General features: G+C 41.3%; 1 protein-coding gene across 3 annotated transcripts; it reads left to right on the top strand.

The window, feature by feature from the left end:
- The first annotated feature begins 1,083 nt into the window (after positions 1–1,083).
- carm1 (coactivator-associated arginine methyltransferase 1) lies at positions 1,084–26,033 on the top strand. 3 transcript variants are annotated; one of them, XM_054608310.1, is made up of 16 exons: positions 1,084–1,350; positions 7,158–7,280; positions 9,530–9,636; positions 11,235–11,339; positions 12,292–12,402; positions 12,585–12,762; positions 13,661–13,751; positions 14,851–14,932; positions 15,049–15,134; positions 15,322–15,411; positions 15,532–15,669; positions 18,363–18,452; positions 18,573–18,685; positions 21,138–21,254; positions 22,723–22,791; positions 22,914–26,033. In XM_054608310.1, exons 1-16 carry the CDS (start codon positions 1,209–1,211, stop codon positions 23,051–23,053), a joined length of 1,782 nt encoding a protein of 593 aa, XP_054464285.1. In that variant the 5' UTR covers positions 1,084–1,208; the 3' UTR covers positions 23,054–26,033. The 3 variants fall into 3 exon arrangements, with proteins under 3 accessions (XP_054464285.1, XP_054464286.1, XP_054464284.1); XM_054608311.1 differs by having other exon boundaries at positions 7,155–7,280; positions 21,138–21,215; XM_054608309.1 differs by having other exon boundaries at positions 7,155–7,280.
- Positions 26,034–26,961: the final 928 nt, after the last annotated feature.

Genomic DNA, 26,961 nt, shown 5'->3' with positions numbered 1-26,961 from the left:
TTCACAGGCTTGTCTAAATGTTGTGCAGCAAACTTTAAACGAGCTTCTACATGCTTTTTCTTCAGCAATGGAGTCTTGCGTGGTGAGCGGGCATACAGGCCACGGCCGTTGAGTGCATTACTTATTGGTTTCTTTGAAACAATTGTACCTGCTAATTCCAGGTCTTTCTGAAGCTCTCCACAAGTGGTCCTTGGCTCTTGGACAACTCTTCTGATAATTCTTTTCACTCCTCTGTCAGAAATCTTGCAAGGAGCAACTGGTCATGGCCGATTTATGGTGAAATTATGTTCCTTCCACTTCCGGATTATGGCCCCAACAGTGCTCACAGGAACATTCAGAAGTTTAGAAATCCTTCTGTAACCAATGCCATCAGTATGTTTTGCAACAATAAGGTTGCGAAGGTCTTGAGAGAGCTCTTTGCTTTTACCCATCATGAGATGTTTCTTGTGTGACACCTTGGTAATGAGACACCTTTTTATAGGCCATCAGTTGGGACTGAACCAGCTGATATTAATTTGCACTGACAAGATTTCAGCTGGTGTCTTGGCTTTCCATGCCTTTTTGCACCTCCCTTTCTTCATGTGTTCAATATACTTTTTCCCTGTGTCATTCCATTTTATTACACATAACTTAATTTCTGAACTTATTTGTTTTGTTTTCTTTGTATGTATGGATTACTTGGGTTGTTACCGACATCTGGTGAAAATGTCATGTCAATAGCACCTTTAGAAATATATTTACTGAGAAAAATGGTGACGTGTCCAATACTTATTTTACCCGCTGTCCGACTTGGTGTGTGTGTATATATATATATATATATATATATATATATATATATATATATATATATATATATATAGGGTGGATATGGTATACACTAATAGTATTTATGGCTATAGTGTACCCCTTTTTTATACTCGTTGATAAAGGTTGGTAGAGTGTACCAAAAATATATATAAATTATTATTGTTATTTTTGTATCTTTAAAAAAATCTGTAAAATCTTCTGTAAATTGAAAACCTTTGGGAGCTCGTGGATTGCATGAAGTCATGACGTAGCCACCGGTATGTTTACACACTACCCACTTTGAGCAGTCAGGCGGCGCTGTTGAGGCCGCTTCTCACGTTGATGCCTGGCCTGCCTCCAGCGGAGAGCAGTGCGTGGTTGGATGTGAGCGCCACAGACCTGTCTCTACTTCCAGATCGAAGATGGCGGTCTCGGTGTTCCCCGGCGTGCGGCTCCTCTCCATCGGAGACGCGAATGGAGACATACAGCGACACTCAGAGCAGCAGCCCCTGCGGCTAGAAGTCAGGAGCACACACGACGCTGCTCTCATCAATCTCTCCAATGGTGAGTTGACCTTTTCCCGCAGCTGCTCCTCGGATGTTCGGCCTGTCCTAACTGCCAGTGCTAACGGCTAATCCGGCCACACGTAGCTTTAGCCACCAAGAAGCTAACGTCGCCTCCCCCTACCCATCACGAGGGAAACCTTACAACTCCAAAAATGTTCATAGTCCGACTTGGTTTTATTGGTAGTAAACCTCAAGCTCTGAGCTCCCACACGAGGTCACATCTTCGGAGACCTCGACATAATATAGCTCATCCCCCATAGCTCGGTTAGTCACGGCAGTTAGCGGGGCAGCTAAGTTGTGTGTAGTTTAATGCTAGCTAAACAATGCCACTAGCCAATCACGAGCTAACGTGCACACAAGCTGCTAGCATCTAACGCGTTTTGCCCTTGATGACTCGTGGACGTTTATTTGGTCACATCATTAACATTAATTCACAATATTCCGGGTTGTGCCTAAGAGAGCCAGGTGATGTAGTTAGTTCTGAGCTCGCTTGGAGCAGAGGGCATCACTAGTGACCGTGCGTCGCGGTCCGGTCGGCTGCGTTTAGCTCGTCTTCAGTGTTGTAAACACACATTTTTAACTCTTTTTGCTTAAAGCGCTCGTTTTGAGTGCCGTGGAGACACCGGGCCCTCATTACTTATGCATTCAGCTTTGTTCTCATTGGAACAATAGCCGGGTCCCCGCCGCCTGCTTTCCCTCCTGCGTGGAGGGAACAGCATCAGGGACGCTCCAGCCCCTCCGCAGCTTTCTCATTCAATGGGATGTCCCGCTGAAAAGGAACAGCTGCGCAGACCCCCTCTGCTGTAAACGCTGAAGTTAAAGAAAAGCCCACCGACGTTCATTTGTAGACTCTTTAAGAAAATCCGTATCGAGGTTGTATGGCACTGAGATAATTGCCTCCACACATCTCTTGCAGCACACATTAAAATATGAAGTTTAAATGGTGCCTGTAGGAATGTAGGTCCTAGAAAACATAGAAGTGTGTAATAAAAAGGGACATTTGAAATGACATAAAGATGCACTCTGCTCATTTGAGGCTCGTGAAAAACATTTGTATATTTTTGTATTAGAGTTAAAAATGTCAGTTGCTAAACAGTTTTTATTAACATCATTTAATATTAATAATAGCTTATCAAGATCCCCTGTGGGCTAAAAATAAGTTTTTTGACATCCACCATTCAGTTTAGTCATTTGTAAGCTGTAACACAGAATCCTATCTTCAAACACATCATGTATAGAGAGTCACTAAAACTAAATATTTGCATTAAGGTGGAAGTGATTTTACTCATTGTCCATTTACAGGTGTTGGGGGTTCCACAGCACATGTGACAAAAAGTAGTATGAAGCTTCCATCCAAATGTCCATTAAGTGCTGTAACTTGATTTAACGTCGGCCGGGTCTGAAGACTACTGCTAAGTTTAAAAAGTAAAATATCTTGGGGTGTGGAGTTAGAAAGAAATGAGCCTACCTACTAGCATAACGGATCAGAATCTCTGAGCCAACTGTTCAGATGCATTGTGGGTAACAAAGGCAATAAAAAAAATATATAGTGTAATAAAAAAGACTATTGCCGGTTCTGCATCAATTTTGATAATTATTTCCAAATTGTACATCGTGAGTTTGACAATTTTATACTTCTTGGCTTTCAACCTCGATCATGTGTCGTAAAAATAGCAGACACAGAAATCTGATTGGCTTTTCGAAGGTCTTTGACCACCACAAGTTCAGCTTTGGTCATTGATTTTAATGTCAAACAATTTTTATGGCCTGAAAGGTTCCTAAGATTATGCTGTAAAGTCCGTTCAACTATGTCTCAAAGTCTAGAAGGAGAAGAAGGAGACTGTGACTGTTGATGTTAATAGGTGCAGAACATTTTGTTTAGGTTATGTGTAAGATTGAATAGAATTTTTATTTATCCCGAGGGAAATTATTGCGCAGAGGTTGCAGCTAGACACGTGCAATATCACAAGATCTCACAAAATCCATCTTGTCAGGATTCAAGCAATGCGGTTGTCTCCGAGGCACCAATCAGCGTCCTGTGAGGAGCGACTTCCTGTAAGTCGCTTTGGATAAAAGCGTCTGCTAAATGACTGTAATGTAATGTCTGTGTGGTTTAGGTGTGTTTGGTGCGTCACAGAGGGGACTGTCATAAAGAGGTTAGCGTTGCTGCTGCAATGACATCAGACCGGGACAATATCTCCTTACTGAAAGCAGAATAAAGAAAACATGTCTTCACTCTTCTACTGACAGGCACCACCAAGAGTTTATTTGACAGATGGTTCATCCAATCACCTGCCAAGTTTTTTTAGGTTTTTTTTTTTTATTGAAAGTGCCTGCTCTTCTTTCAAACTGTTGCCAAAGACAACGTCTCAGCTGATTCTGTGAAACAAACCATCTGGTGCGTCAGGTTAGTACAAAGAGGAAAAAAATACAATTAGTGCAAATAAACAAATATAAACTTTAAAAACAGTGGGTGTCATAAATATAAACCGGTTAACTATAAATCCAAAATATACATGTCCTCAAAGTAAGTAAATAAATAATGGTACGGTTCATGAATAAATAGCTTTATGCAAATCACCACTATTTATAGAAATAACAAAGTGTACAGGTAACATTACGATATTAATGGTTTACAACGACTTTTGAACTGTTGAAATACATTTTTACGGTGGTTAAAAAATCAAGTTATGCTGGAGCCTCGTTGTAAATTATTGTTCTTAGAAAGAAAATCAGACTTAAAAAATCTGAATCAGCCAAGAAAACTGCAATCTGTGCATCTCTACCTAATACACATGCCAACAAAATTATAATATATATATAATAACAGTTAAATTATTTATATATATATATATATAAATACACACCCCTGTCTATATTACAACATGGTGCATCATGTTGGTGCTAAATGCCTGAGAATGTTCTTATTAATTTTGAAACGCTGTCTTTAGCAGCTGTTTGAACATGTCAACATCATGTCACGATTATAGCCGTTGAACTGGATGTATTCCACGTTCAACAAAAAGATTCTTAACGCTAGAGTTGTAGAAGCTGAGATGTCTCTGGTGTTATGTTTCCTGCGTTACAACCCTGTGAACACCAATCTTGCCAGTAATTTAACATGCGTGGCGTCCGTTTGTTTCGTGTGCGTGAGAGTCGTGCTACAATCTGAAGCATTGAGAAGATCTGAAAAAAATGGCAGAGGCAACTGACACATTTCAGCCTTTTATTTGAAATATTCAGATTAATAAACCTGAAACGTGATATAAAAAGAATAGTGAAGGCGATCTCTCTTCAAACGTGCATTCACTCATGAGGTCAGGTTTCACTGCGTAGCAGAAGTGAGGGAGCTGTTTTCACCAGAACCGGATCTACTATCTATTAATATCCTGCATAGTCATCAACGAGGAAGTCCACAGATTTTACTCTTATAAATCAGTCAAATCGTCACGGGTACTTCTACTTGGCATGCAAAAGCAGGTGTTGAATGTCTTTTCTGGAGGAGCTTTGTTTTACATGAAAGAAAAATAACCCCAGTGATGTCATCGGGGTTATCTCAGATTGGGTTTGAGACTACAGATTTATAATAGAAAACAGATGGGGGCATTTAATAGGCATGGAGGGAGGAAAATATTTTTGTTCATGATTGCATTATGGGAAATGTAGGAGCCAGCATTTTTGCAACTTGATACACACACACACACTCGCATAGAGAGTGAAAGTAGCTTTGATTTTAACCGTTCGTGAGTCCCCCTATTTTTTATGGGAATGATGATGATGATAATAATAAAACACTTTTTTGCAGGTTAAGAGGTTTTGATAGTGAAACTTTATAAATTGATATATTTGACATCCCCCCCTCTGTCCTTTGCTTCTTTCCATAGCTTTATTGATTGACAGTTTTTGTTATTTTTGGAATCTTGCTTTATAATTATGAAGGTAACAATAGCACTGGAGATGTGCCACCTAATTTCTAGCTCTTGTTTGATGATATTAAATATGTGTTTGGTGAACATAGGCGCTATTAACATCAAATTATCACAATATATCCCCTGGCAATACATAGTCCTGGATCCCCCGTTTGTATTGAGTGAGATGTTTTCTCACATTATTGGTAAGTGTCTTGTCGCTGGGTCAGCAGTGTAAGTGGTTGATTTGTCGTAGGAGACCTGAGGGCTGGCTTCTTTCCCAGAGGATGCTTGTCTCTTAATCTGAAGTGCTGCAACTTAATCCCTCAACAGGCGTTTGATTAGCCCAGCCCTGCCGCACGACTACAAGGTACTTCCAGCCTGGAGACGTATTGGCACGGGACAGTACAGGGGGAATTCTGCGAGGCTTTCATTAATCCTGAAAAAATAGTATCTTTCCAGTTTTATTTTCAAGAGCAAGATATCCCATCAGATGTTTGTGTAATCCTTGTTCTATCTAGGGAGTTGCATGCTTTTACATCAGTGCAGTGCATTATTTAGGTCATCTTTTATTTAGCAGGTCACAGACTTGCAACACAGGTTTGACAAAATACATGGTATTAAAAAAACGTATTAATTTCTTAAAATGTAAAAGAATATCGTTATTTATAACTTCCACGTTTAATCCAGCTCTGCAACAAGAGTCATGGCGATGAGCAGGAGCCAGAAGGACAGCAACTTTAGTTTCTCTCAGTTTTTTATTCTAAAGAGGAAATGGATGCAAACACTTGTCCTGTGGTTTTATCATAATCTTTGAGCCAACACACACACTCACAGCACAGCCACTGTGCAAGAAAAAGACCAGTATCGCCTGGCAAATGGTTGAATAAATGCAAATTTGTGGAGTCTGTTTGGCTTTATTTTATTGTGTCCAACAACTACTAAGAACACATCAGTGAAGCACACTGGGTTACATGTTCCTTCATCACTATGATCACACACACTGTAGTTAATTTGTCTCAATCCAGAATACACCGCCCTGCTGCCACAAATACCCACTAGAGCACCAAATGTGGATTAATCTGCGGCTGAAAATAGTCCCCAACAAACGCACCACTTCCTGCTGTTTGAGTAAAAACAACAGCAACCAGCTGTAGGAGATTACTGAGCCTAAAGAAACTTATATTGTGAGGCGTTTTTAAAAAAAAAATGACTGTCAGTTGGATCATGTGGGGTAGCGACCAGACTCTGTAAGGAAGTCAGAAAGTATTGAGATGGACAAACACTCTTTTGGTTATGGGCATTTTTCAAGGATCTGTTGACAATTAGAAACGTACAACGAGGTCCAGCTGTAGCCTCTTAGCCTTGTAACTGGGTATTTTGGTTGAACGCATTCTAACACTAACCCTAACCCTAAAAAAAGGACCTCATTTCAGCATTTGTCCATATCCCTCCACAGTGTGTAAACAGCGGAGGGAGATAAAAAGGCTGGAGGTTCATTTTATTCAGCTCTCCCACACAGGAGCTGGTTGGGTCGAATCTGAAATTGAATTGTCAGGCGAAACGTTAGCCCCGCAGGAAGAAAACTCTTTGGCTGTCACACAAAATGAAAATAAAAATGAAGGCATGTTTTTTTTTTAAAGCTGAACATCCAGGTTGACAATTCAGTTGTGCCGAAGTGATTCAGCCTCTCACAGCTTGTGTTCAGTGCTCTGTATTACCAAGGCAGTCAAATGTCATCTCCAGGGAGCCGTCATTGAATTTAAAAATGTATAAACCCAAGTAAAGTTCAAGCAGCATTCGGCACACGGGTTTATTTTGTTTCTAAATTAGAGTGGCTGTAGGAAAGTGTGTCTCACTTTGACCTAAGTTGTTTGGTTCTTTTTCTGTCCAGGAGAGGAGGCAAGCGTGTTCAAGTGTTCGGTTTCCAGGGAGACAGAGTGCAGCCGCGTGGGGAAGCAGTCATTCATCATCACACTGGGCTGCAACAGCGTCCTGCTGCAGTTCTCCTCGCCTGCAGGTAAACACAAACGCCCCTGTACAATACGGCTGTTACATGCTGTACATCAGCCACACGCACACACGCACACGCACGCACACACACACACACGTGGCAAAATGTGTTCCGTGACTGTAATGTCTGGTGGAAACATCATGATTTTAGGTTTAAAAATACTGCCTATGAAGAAGTAATTTTCTGTTTAACCAAACATTGGAAATATTGAAAAAAAAAATGAATTATTAGTAGTGACATTCACCATATTCAAATGCCGGCCATTTAATCCAGACCAAGGAATGCAACAACTGTATTGAAGGTATCCATGATGTTAAAGGAAAGACAACTGGCAAGTTACAATAGCTGAGTTAATTTGGCAACGAGCTAATGTTGTCATAAGGAATCAATGCCATGGCATGCAGTGTCGATGTTACAATTAACTGTTTTGTCTGAGAAGACATGGCCAGCCTTTAGTAGGTTGAGGTCGGTGAACCAAATGATACCTTGTAATGTGACAGATGGAAACGTGAAACATTGGCTAATGGCTGCTTTGTGTTTGATTGCAAGGTGAAATTTGTAACTTTGCCCTGGCTGTAATAGTGCCAGTGGCCTCAACTCTGACTGGAACCAAAACTAAAAAATGCTATACAGGCCAGACTAGCTTCACTGACAAACGCTAACATTAGCCAACTTTAGCTAACGCTGGCAATAAAAAAACAACTACGAAAATACAACGCTAGTGCACTTGATTCAGCTGGCATATTACTAATATCTAACTAATACAGCCTGGGCTTGTCAAAATAGCAAGCTGAGCGAAGTGCTTTAACTTTTAACTTTCATTATTTTCTTGTTGTTGTAACAAATAGCTTATGTTGGCGTTAGCTAGCATTAGCCTGCTGTCATATTACTAACATAAATCTAAATACATGCTGGTCATGTCTCCTCCAACAAAATAATTAATTATAACATCGACGCTGCAAGTCAAGGGATTGATTACTTATGACAACTTTAGCTACTAAGGTAGCCTCTTGCTTACTTAAATTAGCTAATGTCAAATAGCGTGCCGGTGGTCTTTCCTTTAACTTCGTGGATATGACCCTTAAGTACAGTACATGTATCCATTTCTTTGTATTTTTGTGGGGATCTGTACAGATTTATCTGCCATGTTTCCATTCTTTCAACACTATATAGCTTTCTGACTAGTTTCTCAGACTCTACTGGGGAGATTCCTCCCACCCTGAGCTTGACGCAACAACAATATGGCCACCGTGTGAATATAGTGAATTAGCTTTGTTTTCTCTGTTAATAACCCCAGAGAGAGCCAACATGCCCACTGTTGGTTATGTAAGCAGTGAGTCTGTGCTTCCCACACACTGGGTACATGTACCATGTGCTACTGTAATGTTGAATCTGTGGGGCTGTAGTAACAGAGACACTCCGTATATAAAGAGTTTAAATGCTTCTTTCTTTTTGTTCTTTTTTTATACAAAGAGCAAATAAGTATAAAGAAACAATTAAACTCTGTGTTTATCTGCTCTAAAATAGGATGCAAACGTTAGCTTTCTTTGCTAAGTAGCTTGCTACTTACAGTAGCAAGTCAGAGTTACAAATTGTTAATTAACTACATTAGTTTGTATGGCTACAGGTTACATTTTATAAAAACCCTGTTCAAGATTAACACTTTCATTGTGTTGGATCGCCTCACTCACTGGTCCTGGATGCTATCATAAGCTAACGTTAACAGCTCTGTCCCGCTCTTAATTGGATTTGGTTTACACTTAAGCAACATTGCCCGAAATGCTGTCTTCAATTAATCTTCATCCTAAAATCATTTTCTCTTTGAAAAAGTACAACAATTGCAGCCGCAGACTTGATGAAGCTAAAGTTGTGAAACAACCTGTTCTCAATATCCCTGACTGAGTAGATAATCTTCACCAATATCCTAAACAGAGCAATAAAACACATGTCATACATCACCAAAGTCGTATCACAAATAAAAAGACATAACCTAAGCTTGTGTGCTGTTACTTCTATAAACAGAATCATACATGAAGAATATCTGAAACTTTATACTGCTCTAAACTGCTTACGTTGGGCTTAGTAAAAAGGAAGGGAAGTAACCTTTGCACGCACAAGTTCAAACATAAACTTGAAACATTCAACATAGCTGACGTCGTTACTGCGCTGTATGAATGCTGTTGTGTAATGCAGAGTCCAGTGTAAAGCATGGCCTGTAATTGTTCTTATACATGTGTGTTTGTTTTCTCCTGTAGACTTTCAGTCCTTTTATAACCTCCTGAAGAACAGTCGTGGACATGTCAATGAGCGCTCAGTCTTCAGTGACAGAACAGAGGACTCCTCTGCTGTACAATACTTCCAGGTGAGAACGAAGAGAAAAGGCTGTTGTTATGGTGGAAGTTTATACAGCAGACTTATACATGAGAACGATTTATTTTATCATTTATTAACTAAATGTAATATTTACCCCTGTGCCTTACCCTTTGTTCTTGGCTGACCATCATTTCATGTCATTAGGAGAATGCATTTTCCACATTATTTTAAATACATTTTTTATTTTAAAAAGCCGTAATTTAGTTCCATGAAGCAATCAGAAATATCTTGTTGAAACACAATTATTGCACTGTGTATAGATCTGCTCTTGTGTTCTCATTTGAGGGATACAAATATGTACCCAAAATAAAGAAATGTACACTGTCACTCAAAATTTTGGGGTCACCTGTTATATTGTTTTTCCTCTTCCCTTAAATAATGTCTATATTAACAGAGACAAAAAGAGTACAAATTAATTATTTACATTTGAAATAGTTTGACCCTAAGAAAATTAAAGGAATTAACCTTATGTTTAGCTGATGCCCCCATAGTTTCCTCCCCAAAAAACTTTTGAGAAAAAAATGTTCCAGTCCAGAAAAGCATAATAGAACCTCCATCATTACAACCACAACAATGCTTGCCTTAAGAATTTTATTATCATGGGTGGCCTTTTTTCTCTGGGCCCTGTACCATCTCCTCATTTGTTAGATTGAAGAGGTTTAAACTTTGATTTGTCAGTCCATAGTATGTTCAGCTGCTATTCAATAGTGATAACTCTAGCCTAACCTTCATTGTCTATTGTGGCTTTCTAAGTTATAGCACCTGTTAATGTTTCGGCTTGTCACAGACTGCATGACTGGGAACACTGAAACAGGAATTGGTTCCAATTTAAATCTGAAGGCATTCTGATGCTAAGCTTTCACTTCCTTTTACCAATGACCTTGGATTTCTTCTGTTCTTATTCAACTGTTGCTCAGAAGGATCTTTAAACTCTTTCTGCCCCATCAGTTGTCAGTCCGGTTGGACCATTACACATCCTTTCGCTTTCGTGTACAAAACATGACTTATTTGCAAACCTTTTTTTACAAAGTATTACAAAAGTTGTAAAAAAGACACTCTACCACCAAACAACTTTTGACATGCAGTTTATATTTTCTGTTGGTGTCATAAAGACGTTCCCTGTCTGTGAATAGCAGAACATATAATTTCCCTCATGCCGGTGTAGATGATGCTGCGTTCTGCAACACAAAAACAGCCTCAGACCTTGAGCATATCATTAGCTGTCTAGCCAGTCTCTCCTTTTTTCCCGCAAACATGGCACATTGTCTCGTTTCCCGCACCTCGACTTGCCGAAAAAGCGCACACACACACACACACACACACACACACACACACACACACACACACACACACACAGAGATTCCCAAGCTTTACTCTACGCTGTTGTAAGCCTGCAAATTTCCCACACTGCACTAATAAAGGATTATCTTATTATCTTATCTAGATAGCTGTTTAGTTCGTTACTTGTTGACTTGGATGCTTCTCAGGTTAACTGATTTGTCACTTATTTTTCAACACCACTCCTAATGTCATTGGTGTTGAAATAATGATTTATAAATAATGTGCTTTTTTTTCTTCTCTCTGCAGTTTTATGGCTACCTCTCCCAGCAACAGAACATGATGCAGGACTACGTTCGGACAGGGACTTACCAACGGGCTATTCTCCAGAACCACACCGACTTCAAGGACAAGGTAACCTCATACTACTGTAACCATTCCAAAACCCCAAAACACAAACAAAAGTGTAAGGAATGGATTAAACAGTCTATCAACTCTAACTGCAAATGATAGCATGTCTGGCTAACTAGCTAGCTTCCTGCAATAGTAAATCCCTTTTCATGAGTAGCACATGAACTGTAAAGTCTTTCTTCTGTGTCGAAGCCAGTCATGGATGCTACAGAGTGTAGGCTAACGTAATACTAAGAATAACTAGCTCTATCCTGCAATACAAGTTATCCTGTTCATATTTAAGACAGACATATTAATGTTTGACATAGTTGTCTTTGAGTTAGCTGGAGACAGGAAAAAGTCAAAGGATGGGCGTGTTTAACCAACTCGAACGTTAGCTTAGTTAGCTAGCTAAAGCTAGTAAAACCAGACAGAGACGGCCGTCGTTTTAGCTGACAAAGTTGATGGTCTTCAGCTAGAATTGAGAAGCTGCTTCTGTTGTATTATGTAATTATTCTAACTAATTGAACTGCGAAATAACTAACAAAAGCTCCCCAAAGCTCTTAAAAAATAGGCAAATAAGCTGTATTCAACCTTACGTGTACTTCTACTTAAGAGTGAAGAATTCTAGTACTAAATTTACCTGACAGAGAAATGTTACTTTTATGTTGCACATTCAGATTTAACTCATAAATGTAACGATTAAAATATGCATTATTATTTATTAAACTATCCAGCATCATATTACACTAGAAAGCTTAATCTTGATCAAAGGTTAAATAGATTTAGGAACATTGTGCTGATAATGCCTGTTATGAGGTAAACATTTTTATTCAGGACTTTAACTGTGGTATTATTGGTTAATAGTTTTACATCAGATAAAAGGTTTCGAGAAGGCCATATACTATGACTCAGAGGTCATGTAACACAATCTTGCACAATCTACCTGTAATTAAACCTGTTCTCTCTTCCCTAGGTGGTGCTGGATGTTGGCTGTGGCTCGGGGATCCTCTCTTTCTTTGCAGCCCAAGCTGGAGCAAGGAAGGTCTACGCTGTGGAGGCCAGCACCATGGCACAGCACGCCGAGGTACACACACACACACACACACACACACACACACACACACACACACACACACACCGATTAATGCTGACATCAGTTCCCTGAATCTGATATGTTCTGAATGACCTCGTTGATGGGTCGCTCTATTCTGACCCATCCAAGGCAGTATTTCAGCTCCTAGTATAAAGTTGCGCTCTGCCTTACAGGTGCTGGTGAACAGTAACCGTCTGGGGGAGCGCGTGATCGTCATCCCGGGGAAGGTGGAGGAGGTGACACTCCCCGAGCAGGTTGACATCATCATCTCAGAGCCCATGGGCTACATGTTGTTCAACGAGCGCATGCTGGAGAGCTACCTGCATGCCAAGAAGTTCCTGAAACCCAATGGTGAGCAGGTTTTGGTCACAGAAAAGTGGTACATAGCAAAGTATGTGGTAGATGGTAGGATAGAGGGTGAAAGACATGCTAGTATAGTAGCAGGAGAAAAAAACTTTGGAAAGCACTGCACTCCTGGCAGCTGTATTAGATACCGTTGAATTGGTTAACATAATGATTCCACAGTGAGTATACACTAATACATACGAGTCCACAGCAAGTATACACATTTATATACAGGTTTACAGTAAATACACACAATGTATTGGAGTTCACAGGGAGTATATATATGAGTCCACAGTAAATATATCCAAATATGAGTCCAAAAGGAGTATATACAAATATTTCGGAGTCCATAGTGAGTATATATGGATATATAGAAGTCCACAGCCAATATACACAAAAATATACGAGTTTATGGTAAATACACACAAATAAATATGAGTCCACAGTAAGTATATACACACATATGGTAGTCCACAGTGAGTATATAGGAGTCCACAGTGAGTACATAGAAATGTATAGGAGTCCACAGTGAGTATGCACAAGTATACAGTACCAGTCAAAAGTTTGGACACACCTTCTCATTCCATGGTTTTTCTTTATTTTTATTTTCATTCTTTTCTACATTGTAGATTAATATTGAAGACATCCAAACTATGAAGGAACACATATGGAATTATGTGGTAAACAAACAAATGCTCAACAAACCAGAATATGTTTTATATTTTAGATTCTTTAAAGTAGTTGAATGAGAAGGTGTGTCCAAACTTTTGACTGGTACTGTATGTATGAGGCCACGTGTTAATGTTTCAAAATGGTTCAATTTCAGTTTCTGATTCTGTGTTGATAATTGTTGTCCGTGCATTAGTCCTTTTTTTGACTGGCCGCCTCTGGTTGTGTGTTTCAGGTAAAATGTTCCCCACTATCGGTGACGTCCACCTGGCCCCCTTCACAGATGAGCAGCTCTACATGGAGCAGTTCACCAAGGCCAACTTCTGGTGAGCAGGGAAAGAGGATGGGATAGAGGGGCTACAGTGTGATTACAGAACAATCCAAGTCGGTGTCGAAAAGTGGAGTTAAAACTCTGCAGACCACTGATTGGTCTGAGAGACAAACCGCGATATTTAAATAGTCAAGCTACTGTCAGTAATGTAGCCTTTATTTGAATTCACTCATACCAGATATTTAAAAAAAGTCATCAGCTAAACTAGGCCGTACTCTACGAGGAAATGCAGACGTTTCTCTGTTTGGTTGCTGGTGAAAGGATTCAGCTAGTGTCCCGTTGAAGATGATGTCACAATTGTTTCACGAGGTGTAGCTACAGCGATCAGCTGATAATCTCCCCTAAAGAGGCAGTACTGTCTGCAGTGTACTATCTTTGTATAACCTGAACCTTTAAAGGATAAGGTTCTTAATCTTAAGTGAACAGAAGGGAAGATAGTGACATTACATTACAGTCATTTAGCAGACGCTTTTATCCAAAGCGACTTACAGTCAGTAGTATATTACATATCATTCACCCATTCACACACTGATGACAGGCTACCATGCAAGGTGCCACCATCAGACTCTAACTAACATTCATGCAACATCCAGTCCACACCGATGGCAAGCCTTCGGGAGCAACTTGGGGTTAAGTGTCTTGCCCAAGGACACATCGACTGCCGAAGCCGGGTATCGAACCACCGATCCTCTGAATGGAGAACTACCTTGCTCTCCACTACGCCACAGCCGCCCACATGTGGTTAGATACTGAATTGGTGACACCAATTAAAAATTCGGTGATTGTATCGATCTTTGCTGCTGGGTAGAATATTTGAGTGAAACTTCCACATTTGAGAATTTGCAGCTTCTTTGCAGCAACATCCATATTTGAAGCGTTGACTTATATCATGGCTACAACTTTGTGTTCTATCGGAATCCGACTCAGAATGAGAAATTGATGACTGGATGAACCCGATATGGGATCCCTGCTGGGCTTAAGGAATTCAATTCCTTTAAAGTCTTCACTACAAACTGTGTTTTTTATGAGTCTGGACATATACTTGCAGTGGGACCAATTAAAAATGAAATATGTCTTTCTTCTTTGGCCCTCAGGTACCAGCCCTCCTTCCATGGTGTAGACCTCTCTGCCCTGCGGGGAGCAGCAGTGGACGAGTATTTCCGCCAGCCCATTGTGGTATGTCATCCACAACAAACACACGTGCACACACATAGCCCTTTTAAACTGGTTGGGAGACAGTGTTGGATTTGTGTCGTGTGTAACTGGATTTGTTGTTGTGCTTTCCTCCACAGGACACATTTGATATCCGTATTCTGATGGCCAAGTCGGTCAAATACACAGTCAACTTCCTGGAGGCCAAAGAAGAGGATCTCTACAGGTGTGTGTGTGTGTGCGTGCGTGCGTGCGAGCGTGCGAAAATGCCTCTGTGTGTGTGCGAAAATGCCTCTGTGTGTGTGTGAAAATGCCTGTGTGTGTGTGTGAAAATGCCTGTGTGTGTGTAAAATGTTTGTTTAAACCCCAATCTTATTAATATGTCTCTTTCTGCCATTTCTTTTGGGTCCCAGGATAGAGATTCCTTTTAAGTTCCACATGATGCACTCAGGCCTGGTGCACGGCCTGGCTTTCTGGTTTGATGTGGCGTTTATGGGATCATCGTAAGTCAGCCAGTTACTAATAATAAACACATGATGCCTTTGTTTGCAGTGGCTTGAATCTAAGAAATGACTTTAGGTAGTCCCACACAGTTGTCCTGACCTTGCTCCGTCTCTCTGCAGGATGACAGTATGGCTGTCCACAGCACCCACAGAGCCTCTCACCCACTGGTACCAGGTCCGCTGTCTGCTGCAGTCCCCCCTCTTCACCAAGGCCGGGGACACGCTGTCCGGCACTGCCATGCTGGTGGCCAACAAGAGGTACGACGATTGGTCCACATCTTACCTGTACATGTCAGAAGCTTCATATTGTGTTTTTTGGGCATTCAAAACTAGATGTTAGGCTCCAATGGGACGTTTTACACACTGTTTGTCTGTGGAGCTGGGGTCCGATAGTGACCAGGTGGGAACGTAGGCCTACGTAACCGTTTTGCATGAAGGCTATACATCGTTAAACACTTTTGTTTAAAATATGTAGGTTCATGTGATTACCTCCTGATAATAATCAAAATAACAGTTAAAGACTCATCTTTGAGACCAGGAGAGGCGGGGGGAGTGCTTGCACTCAGTGCACTCCAGCCACACATGTCAGAGAGACTTAAAATAAACTATAAGATATTAAATATTAAGATGGTTTGGGATATTTTTTCAGAAAGTGATTCTCCACTCCATCTAAAAACCTTCAATGATTTATCCCCATAGGGTTATAAAATGTGTGCTATAAATTTGCGGCCCCAGGAGCAGCTGATTTTACAGCAAGATGAGTGCTATTCATGTCATATCTGACCGGTTTAACTTTATTTCGCCCCACAGACAGAGAAATTTAAATCCATCAACTGTTACTTTAACTTGCATACCAATTTCATATTCTCCCTTCCAAATAATCCAGCCATCTAACTATCCATTCATGAAATTTGATTTACCCAGCCAATATACAGTGGGTACGGAAAGTATTCAGACCCCTTTAAATTTTTCACTCTTTGTTTCATTGCAGCCATTTGCTAAAATCGAAAAAGTTCATTTTTTTTCGCATTAATGTACACTCAGCAACCCATCTTGACAGAAAAAACCAGAAATGTAGAAATTTTTGCAAATTTATTAAAAAAGAAAAACTGAAATATCACATGGTCATAAGTATTCAGACCCTTTGCTGTGACACTCATATTTAACTCACATGCTGTCCATTTCTTCTGAGCCTCCTTGAGATGGTTCTACTCCTTCATTGGAGTCCAGCTGTGTTTAATTAAACTGATTGGACTTGATTAGGAAAGGCACACACCTGTCTATATAAGACCTTACAGCTCACAGTGCATGTCAGAACAAATGAGAATCATGAGGTCGAAGGAACTGCCCAAGGAGCTCAGAGACAGAATTGTGGCAAGGCACAGATCTGGCCAAGGTTACAAAAGAATTTCTGCAGCACTCAAGGTTCCTAAGAGCACAGTGGCCTCCATAATCCTTAAATGGAAGAAGTATGGGATGACCAGAACTCTTCCTAGACCTGGCCGTCCAGCCAAACTGAGCAATCGTGGGAGAAGAGCCTTGGTGAGAGAGGTAAAGAAGAACCCAAAGATCACTGTGGCTGAGCTCCAGAGATGCAGTAGGGAGATGGGAGAAAGTTCCACAAAGTCAACTATCACTGCAGCCCTCCACCAGTCGGGGCTTTATGGCAGAGTGGCCCGACGGAAGCCTCTCCTCAGTGCAAGACATATGAAAGCCTGCATAGAGTTTGCCAAAAAACACATGGAGGACTCCCAAACTATGAGAAATAAGATTCTCTGGTCTGATGAGACCAAGATTGAACTTTTTGGCGTTAATTCTAAGCGGTATGTGTGGAGAAAACCAGGCACTGCTCATCACCTGCCCAATACAATCCCAACAGTGAAACATGGTGGTGGCAGCATCATGCTATGGGGGTGTTTTTCAGCTGCAGGGACAGGACGACTGGTTGCAATTGAAGGAAAGATGAATGCGGCCAAGTACAGAGATATCCTGGAAGAAAACCTCCTCCAGAGTGCTCAGGACCTCAGACTGGGCCGAAGGTTCACCTTCCAACAAGACAATGACCCGAAGCACACAGCTAAAATAACAAAGGAGTGGCTTCGGAACAAGTCTGTGACCATTCTTGACTGGCCCAGCCAGAGCCCTGACCTAAACCCAATTGAGCATCTCTGGAGAGACCTGAAAATGGCTGTCCACCAACGTTCACCATCCAACCTGACAGAACTGGAGAGGATCTGCAAGGAAGAATGGCAGAGGATCCCCAAATCCAGGTGTGAGAAACTTGTTGCATCATTCCCAAGAAGACTCATGGCTGTACTAGCTCAAAAGGGTGCTTCTACTCAATACTGAGCAAAGGGTCTGAATACTTATGACCATGTGATATTTCAGTTTTTCTTTTTTAATAAATTTGCAAAAATTTCTACATTTCTGTTTTTTTCTGTCAAGATGGGTTGCTGAGTGTACATTAATGCGGAAAAAAAATGAACTTTTTCGATTTTAGCAAATGGCTGCAATGAAACAAAGGGTGAAAAATTTAAAGGGGTCTGAATACTTTCCGTACCCACTGTACACAAACATCAATGGATCGTAAGAGAGGCATTTAACAACTCTGGCCAGTCATAAGCCACAGAACAGTGTATTATAATAATAATGTTCTAATAATTAGAACATATTCCAACGATGAAATCCATTAAATCACACTTCAGGATATTCTCTTACTAATAATTCATTTCAGAGTGACAAAAAACAAGTTTATTAAAAGCTGTGTATGCAAAAGTAGCAGAGAGAAGTAATACATGTCAAGAACGCAGACTGGTTTGAGGGGATAATCATTTCACTTTTCTCTTTCAAGAAATAAAAATCGGCTGCTCAACGTAGCGTCATGATTACTGTGCAGACACGAGAGTGGTAGCCATCTCATCTAATTCTCTCAATGATCTCCCTCTCAACAGACAAAGCTACGACATCAGTATTGTTGCCCAGGTGGATCAGACAGGATCAAAGTCCAGCAACCTCCTGGACTTGAAGAACCCCTTTTTCAGGTGAGTTGGTCTCTTGAGCCCAGCGAACACAGCTGGATCCGGATGGCACCGTTTGACATGTAAGACGGGGAACCCTGTCCGCCTCTCCCATGTTAAACGTGTGTGTGTCTGTATTCGCAGGTACACAGGCACCACCCCCAACCCCCCTCCTGGCTCACACTACACCTCCCCGTCCGAGAACATGTGGAACACGGGCACGGCCTACAGCATGAATCAGGGGATGGCTGTATCAGGTGAACACACGTAAACACTGGCAGATGAAAGCTATCCTCCATGTGTTTTAAAAGAGGCGACCCGTCATATCTGTGGCGTTTAATTAGTCTAAAAGCCTGCGCACATAAAAACCATGTATGATACGAGCAGTGAAAAGTATCTGAACGGAAAAGCATCCTTGGGAGCTAGCCTTTCTGCTCCACGTGCACAAATGCATTATATAAGAGTATATTTTTCTATATAGCAAGACAAACTAAGGTAAAATTCAAAGCCTAATAAAACAGTACAATAGATGAAACACAAAAACAATCGATACGATAAGAATAAACTAAGAAATAAAATAAAGGGCTGGTGTTTATCGAGGCCACCGAGTCCTAGACACTGAGACACTACGGAGGTGGGTGACCGAGCTGCTGGGATCAGCTGATCCCTTTTTTCGGAGCTTAGACTCAAGGCGGTCGATATTGTCCCCTAACTGTGAGTACTCCAGTTTGCAGTCCCCACACACAGCCATCAGCCATACTAGTTTGGGGTCCAAGTATAAAACCACAATCGTAAAAAGACTTAAACGGCAAGATAAAAGCAATCCAATGATTGGTGAAAGAACAGCGTTAAAAGCGGCTTTTACCTGACCGAGTGGCCTCCATTTTGGGTTTTTCTGTCGTGGTGACGGGATTTATGTGCGTTTGCAAATTTGCTTTGATGCTCTCGGTAAATGTAAGAGTTTAACCGTGGTTATATGTAGCCTACATAATGCTGACGATGCTTACTGGGGACACGCCTTGTGATACTGGGGGTGTGTCCATGCTCGTGAAATGTAGTTTCAAGTTTTCGTACTCCCACTAGTTTGCAGTCCTACTGGTCATGCTAGGTTATAACTTGGCTAGTTAGCTTTTTTTTGCCTGTGTGGGTCACAGAGTTGGCTTTGTAAGTAATCGAACCAAACAGCCAATTAAAAGGTCATGGTCAGTATTCAGAGGGACTATTCAAAGGAGAGGAGACATCAGGCAAGGTTGGGAGGCTCGTCACAGCCTTGTTGCTCACCAAAATGCTTTTCCGCTCATAAATATCGTTCACTGCTCGTATTTTTGTGCACAGGTTTTTACACTGATTGAAAACAATAAATATGCAAACCGAAAAGCGATTGGACACTTTGAGTATAGGAATGTCAGAGGACTTTCCAGTTAGTTTACCTTACTGGGGTACAAAGTTATACATTTTCCAAACGGACACATTGACATTTAAATGTCTTTTTCAGTCAATTAATGGAAGAGCCCCACCAGCAGTAGGAGGTTGGCTGAATAAATCAAAAAGAGAGAACACCAAACCAGCATCTCCCTGTACACCTCTGCTGCTGGTCCCGTCGTCACCGCTCCATAGCTCTGCATATAACATGATTTTTAAAACCAACGCTACCCAAATATTACCTGGAAATGTAATGCAAGTTACCATGAGGACCTTTCATTTTGTGTTGCATTTAACAGCCCCTGTGGGACAAAGGAGTTAGTTTCCTAGCACCCTTTTTAAGAAGTCCTCATTTCATCTGGTTTCATGCGGAATCCAAGCAGCTAACCCAATAAGCAGCATTAAGAATAACTATAAAGACATAGCCAATCTTTTTGCTGATGGTCTCATTTACTTATGTAGACCATATAGAGGCATCAGTTTTCCATTAAGAGTGTTTCAAAACCGGTTGAAAGTTCCTCGTAGTAACTTTAAACATTTAATTTATTCCCCACAGTGCAAACAATCTTCAGTTTATACAGACAAATGCAAAGCACAAAGCATTTTGAATCAGAACGTCTTCTGGATTTCAGAACAAACTTTAATTGCATTGATCTAAGCCCTGCTTTATTGACAACCATGTTTTCCAAGTTTCAAACAAGCTGTTGCGTCCCATCCCTCCAATAGTACGTGGCGCATAGATTTATTAACACCTGCTGAGCAGTGCTGAAAACTGCATTCAGGAACACGCTGAGAAAGTACAGTGGAAACAAAAGCGAGACCTGTGACAATGATTGCACCTGAAGTTAGAAGCCATGAAGTATGTGTGTGTGTGTGTGTGTGTGTGTGTGTGTGTGTGTGTGTGTGTGTGTGTGTGTGTGTGTGTGTGTGTGTGTGTGTGTGTGTGTGTGTGTGTGTGTGTGTGTGTGTGTGTGTGTGTGTGTGTGTGTGTGTGTGTGTGTGTGTGTGTGTGTGTGTGTGTGTGTGTGTGATACACACTTGGGACCTCATTTATAACTGTGGCATACACACAATGACGGCTTGAAAGACGCATACTCCATATGCCACATAAGATTTAGAAAAACAAACCCCGATGGAAGAGGTTGCCCCTGATTCCTCCCTCCCATGTCACATGGTGTCACCAGGCCCCACGCTGAGAAGAGCTGTATGTAATGAGAACATTGAATGTGATGATTTCTCAGTAGTACGTGTTGATAGGTTTGTTTTGTGTGTCTCCCCCCCCTCCAGGGATGCCTGCAGCTTATGACCTCAGCACAGTCATTGGCAGCGGCCCGGCGGTGTCTCACAACAACCTCATCCCCCTGGGTACGAATCGCACTCCCCCCGACTTCTCAACATCTCATGGTACTTAACGTAGCGGAGAGCAAAAGAGCAGAGCGACTGAGAGGAGGTCTGCAGCACAGCATGGAGCTGCAGACCGGCGGTTTGAACAGGAGTGTTTATGATCTGGTCTCTGGTCAGCTCTGCAGCACTGTGTGTGACATGGAGGAAACAATGTCTAACGAAATATTTCCCCCACATCTGTGTTCTGTAGGAATGTGATGACTGATAAGTGAAGTGCTGGACTAATTTAAAATCTTTGCGATATGTAACTTGATATTTAGAGTGTCAGATTAATAAATGTAAAATTAGTTATGTTGTTGATCAACAATTTCACAATACCTTTGTGTAACTTTTAAAGTTTATGGTGTTTATGATTTGATAATTGCATTTTTCTACAAATGACTGTGTTGCAGTATATGCTTCCTCCCTTGTGACTTTGAATGACATTGCTCTTGCTCTTCATTGTCTTCTTTCTCTTTAGCTGAAATGATAAACTTATTTTAATGCTTACAAATATTGTCTCAGGTTTTGACCTTTTAATTACAAAAAAAACACGACACATCAGCTCTTCTAACTTTCACTGGTAATGAACAAAGTACTTCTAACCAGTGATGTCACAATACAGAAATTATGACTTTGATACTATACCCTGCCGAAATATCTTGCTGCTAGAGATGCACCAATCGGTCAACGATCAGTCTCAAATTTTCTAGGGGCATTTAATAATGTAACGGGATGCGCTCCACTCACCTCTCCCTTTCAGAGCACATAGAGAACCTACGGCAGCCTTTAGGTAGCATAAAAACGTTAAAGGCCCTCGATAGAGCCAGTGTTTGGTTTGTCTTTTCTGGGCTACTGGAGAGACACAGCGGTGCGACGCGGCGGATTCCCTGAAAAGGACACGCTGCTAATGTAGATATGAAGGGCTCATTCTAAGCTAAGGAAAACTGCATTTTTAGTACCAGGTGAATATAAACAAATTAAAAGATGGTTAAGATTATTGTATTCCTTCAAAAAAAACACGCTTGTCCCTTAAAACACTTTCATTCTTAAAGTACGGGTACTAATAAAATGGGGTATCGTACTGTTTTATTTGCAGGGTATTGAGACCCATTAATGGTATCGGTATCCGGTGCAACGCTGACAGTTTATTCACTTCAACTGACACCTCCCACTCACATTTTGTCACCCACACTTCATCTCCTTTCAGAGTTTCACTTCCTCACATTTTAACAGCTCCAAACATTGTGTCAACCTTTTCCAATGTTTCCCGCAGCCACCACACTTACATGTGAAGTGTTTAGACAGCCTCTCTGCCTTCTGACTGTCTAACAGTTACAGATTGAACTACTCTTTTGTTGTGTGAGGGGCTCTTAAGGGCTCTACCATTTTGTTTTGAAGCTAAAAACAGGAAACAAAAGTGTTTCGAAGTGTGCACGTATCATTAACTGTGCTCTCCTCTCTCTCTCTCTCTCCTGATTGGTCACAGTGAACACCGGAATTGTAAACCACACCCACTCCAGGATGGGCTCCATCATGAGCACAGGAATTGTCCAGGGTACATCCACTTTAACACTTTATTAATAAAAAAAAAAAAAAAAAAAAAAAAAAAAACCACAGAAGAGAAACATCTCCAGTTAGAAACGCCATGCTTTGTTTGTGTCCCCCTCCCCCCTTCAGGAGCCACCACTGGCCAGTCGGGTCCCAGCAGCAGCGGTACTTACTATCCCGTCACCAACCAGTTCACCATGGGGGGCGCAGCAATCTCCATGGCCTCGCCGATGGTCATCCCCAGCAACACCATGCATTACGGCAGTTAAGGCGAGGACCTGACGGAGACCCCTTCGACCGCCCCGCCCCCGCATGACAAGAGATTCCCCGCCACACCCAGGCCCCCCAAAACCCTTCAGCCCCGACTGACGCACCGACCGCAGCCAAAACCAATATACCAAAACCAGTGCTGTGCTGGCACTGCCTCCCCTTGTTCGTCCTCCTCATTCTACTCTGTTCAGTCCATCACTATATGAACGGTCGAACGCTCTCCTATCCGTCCAGACTCTTTTGTCTTGCTGACTCTTTTGCCCCCCCCCCCCCCTTCGGATCCATTGGGACTTCAACTTGTGCACAGCTGGGATGCACAGCCGTTATTTCCTCTCCCCTCCTCCCTTAAACATGTATCTCAGTCCCTCCGCTTCCCCTCCTTTATTGTTTTTGAATGTCTTTGTTTTTTTTATTTTAGATGTCATAAAGCCCCCAAAGTGATTTTTCAACCCCCCCTTTCTACCCTGAGGCCAACCTCGCTGCCAGACACCAGTATCAGTCCGTTCCTACAGTTCTCCAGACCAGATCTACACTAAATATTTTCATTTGTACAGTAGGGCGCCGTTATTATTATCATCGTCATCATTAGTACTCGACTCTGGGCTGCCATGCAGGCTTCTCATATCGGAACCGCACTTTTTTCTCAAGAGACGGACTCACTCGAGACAAATCGCTAGTTAACACGTTTTCCCCCGCTCACTAAGAAATGCAGATAGTTTTGGTTTTAAGTGGAGACATCATTAAACAGAAGCCGTCTACATGCCCGACGACCCGTAAGAGTACGGAAAATGTGCTTTGTTTTTGTGTGACTTGGACAGACTAACTTATTGCCCACTGTGAGGTTCCACTTTAAAAGCAGTGTTGGCGATCCAAGCATCAGGTTTTGGGAGAACTGCATACTGGTCAACTTTTGTGCTGAGCAAAGAGATAAAGCACTGCAATCATCTCGTCCACTGTAGATTCTAAGGTCCGGGTCCTCTGCTAACACCTCGGCGTACACTATACCGACAGGAATCGGGGTTAATGCTGGCATGTTAGCTTACCCATCATGTCAGATGATAGTTGTAAAACATGTTCTGTGTTTTGCACGATTGGATTTTTTTCACGCTTAAAAAGCCGAGTGGGTAGACACATTTCACATAACACATTTGATCCATTGTTAAAATCTAAATATCGATCAGCGCAGCTTTAAATATTCTTGGCAATCTTACCCATACCAGTGATGTGGTTAGCCTGCTTCTAGCTGAAAGGATGGAAGCAGGGGGAAAACCACCACACTGTCTCGATTTTAAATTAAAATACACACCTGTCTTAGTTAAACTTTGCCTATGACATATTAAAATGTCAAAATTGAGTTTGAGGAAGCGTCCAAACTTAACGAAAAGCCTTACAACTAATTAATAAAAGGAGCACCTAAAATGCGCACCGTTAGAGCCGCTACAGATTCCCATTCTCTCACTTACGCGGTAGGTTTTAAGGCTTCAAGTAGGTCGTATCACGTGCGATCGTGTCTAAAAGGGAAAAGTGTGCATGGCCGTTCTGCAGGGCCACACCAAGAGCTCCAGGCATCGAGTAGAGAAGCTTTCTTCTCGTAACCTTTTAATAAATGCCAGTTGTGAGAACTTGAGAGAGAATTCCAACACGGAAGGTGACCAGTAGGACAGTCTTGCCGAAAACTGTGTCTTAGTTTGAGCTAAAGCTAAAAACCTGCTGCTCCACAAGCACAGTTCACCTCACCCCAAAACACCCAGTTTTTGTCATCTTGACTGGACATATCAGCAGCTTCCCCCTAAGATTCTTAGAACAAACCGGTAAGGACCCATTAACCCAGGTGATAGCCAGCCGGCCGCCGGAATGAGTGAAGCTGTTGGGGATTGGCACCATCCCAGTTTACATCCCACTCCCCCCACCCCCCATCCTGCTTCTCCTCCCGACCTCCTTCGAGATTAAGAGACTTCAACGTCGAGGCGTGGGAGACGGGGGCCAGTCCACCCCCTCCTCGACAGTTCACCATGTATGACCTCCGACATATCACGGCCCTACCACCCTCGTCCCCCTTTTATCACGGAGAGAAGGACTGACACGTATGCATTGCTTCCAGTGTCACAACTATCGGACTTGGAAAATTTATGAGTTAGAAAAGTTTTAAGAGCTGAAAAAAAAAGAAAATGTCTCTTTGTAGGATTAACCTTTTTTTGTTATCTTTATTTTGTTTTGTTTTTGGTTTTTTTTTCTTTCACAAAAAACAACAAATGATGAAAAAAAAGAGAGAAAGAGCAAATTAAATGTGGTGGATATGTTCCAAAACCATCCTGGAATCAGGTGTTGTAGTACTTTTTTTAATTTGTCGAATAGACAGCGGACACACACCAGATGTTTACTAGCCTATAGCGATCGTGTCCCTCGATTATTGTTGTCATTGAATCATTTGCTCTGTGTAGTCGAATAGTGGCATTCACTTTTTTTTTTATCATGGAAAAGTGTGAGGAAGACTGTGTCCTGTTCTGTCATTTCTGTGTTTGAGTAATAACACCTTCTCACTGTCTCGACATCGGCTCTTCTGCTACGAGACTCCCGAGAGTCTTCTCCGTCCTCAACCTGCAATGGTTTTAAACTAACTGACTCTCAGCCCTAAAATGTGCATTAGAGGCTGTCTTTTTTCCCTTAGCGGGATGGGAGACAATTTCACTATTCAGCACGACTTGAACGGGACAGGGGAAACGAACAGGCTCAACAGGAACAAATATAATAATAGGTTAGGCGATGCACCGATCGATCGGATAACCTGATACACGTTCTTCCCTAGACTAATTTTATATGCATTAATGTCAAAAGCAAACGTGATCTATGACAAAATAAATCACAATGCAGCTCCGTTGTATTTATGAACGTACATTTTAGGAGACATTGAAGTTCTTAAGCTAGGTGGTTTGCCCCTCTAATAAAATATAATGCATCCTTTTGTTCATGTAAATAGATCCTGACTCATGAATAGTTTTGTAAAGATAAATACATAACTTCTTAATAATAAATTATGAATTTTTATGATAGAATTGATCATTTAAGATAAGTTACGAAAATCAGAATCCTCGAGGGAATTGGTGCATCTCTAGTTTTTATGCATAAATATGCTGTTTTAATTTGAATAAACACAGGACGGGTTTCTTTCTTCTGGTATTGGGACAGGATATTATATATATTTAGTTTTTTAACCTCTGTCATGGGATTGGTCGGATGGAACAGGAGTGAAAATCCATTCCTGTGTCACATTTGGTCCGATTGATTGTGCTCTTTAAATTATAAGGCATTAATTATGAAGTAACAAGAGGAAACTATGATATTCCAATAAATAGATGGAACTAGTAATGGATTTAGAACCACTTGTAAAAGAGTATAAAACAGGTGCCTGGGCTCAATGTAGCTTTAAGAAGTTTCATATTCCATTTAAAAAGATAAAGAGAACAGACTATTAGGGTCACTATGGTAATCGCCTCAGCACATATAATATAGGAGCACCACCAAGAGTTGGTGACACCTAGTGGTGAAGTTACAGATTGCAACTTAAGCTAAATACTCCTCCACTCACCCCTCCCTTTCTAATTGTGTTGGAGGACTACAGTGGCCTTTACGTAGGGAGAGGTATCTTTAGGATTTTATCCCTACTAGGAGCTGCTCTTATCGGTACTCAGTTCTCTTCCATGAATAAATTATTACTTAAAAAAAAATAAAAGAACATTTTTAAAACAGATAAATTCAGAACAAGATTAGAAGTCATTTATAATTTAGTTACAACTAAATATCTTTTCTAGAGCAGAAGCAGAAATGTTAACAGCAAAGTCACCATATGAAGTCATTACTATCTCCCTGGAAACAACTTGTGTAAACGTAGTGCAGGTGGATGAGAGCC

The sequence above is a fragment of the Anoplopoma fimbria genome, chromosome 11 (assembly GCF_027596085.1).
Source record: "Anoplopoma fimbria isolate UVic2021 breed Golden Eagle Sablefish chromosome 11, Afim_UVic_2022, whole genome shotgun sequence".
Taxonomy (NCBI): domain Eukaryota; kingdom Metazoa; phylum Chordata; class Actinopteri; order Perciformes; family Anoplopomatidae; genus Anoplopoma; species Anoplopoma fimbria.
Note: the sequence above shows the minus strand (reverse complement) of the source record. Positions and strands in the feature narration are given on the sequence as shown.

Coding starts and splice junctions, on each gene's coding strand:
- carm1 (XM_054608309.1), top strand. CDS start 1,209: ATGGCGGTCTCGGTGTTCCCCGGCGTGCGGCTCCTCTCCATCGGAGAC. Junction 14,933..15,048: donor ATTTCCGCCAGCCCATTGTG/GTATGTCATCCA, acceptor TTTCCTCCACAG/GACACATTTGATATCCGTAT. Junction 18,453..18,572: donor TTGAAGAACCCCTTTTTCAG/GTGAGTTGGTCT, acceptor CTGTATTCGCAG/GTACACAGGCACCACCCCCA.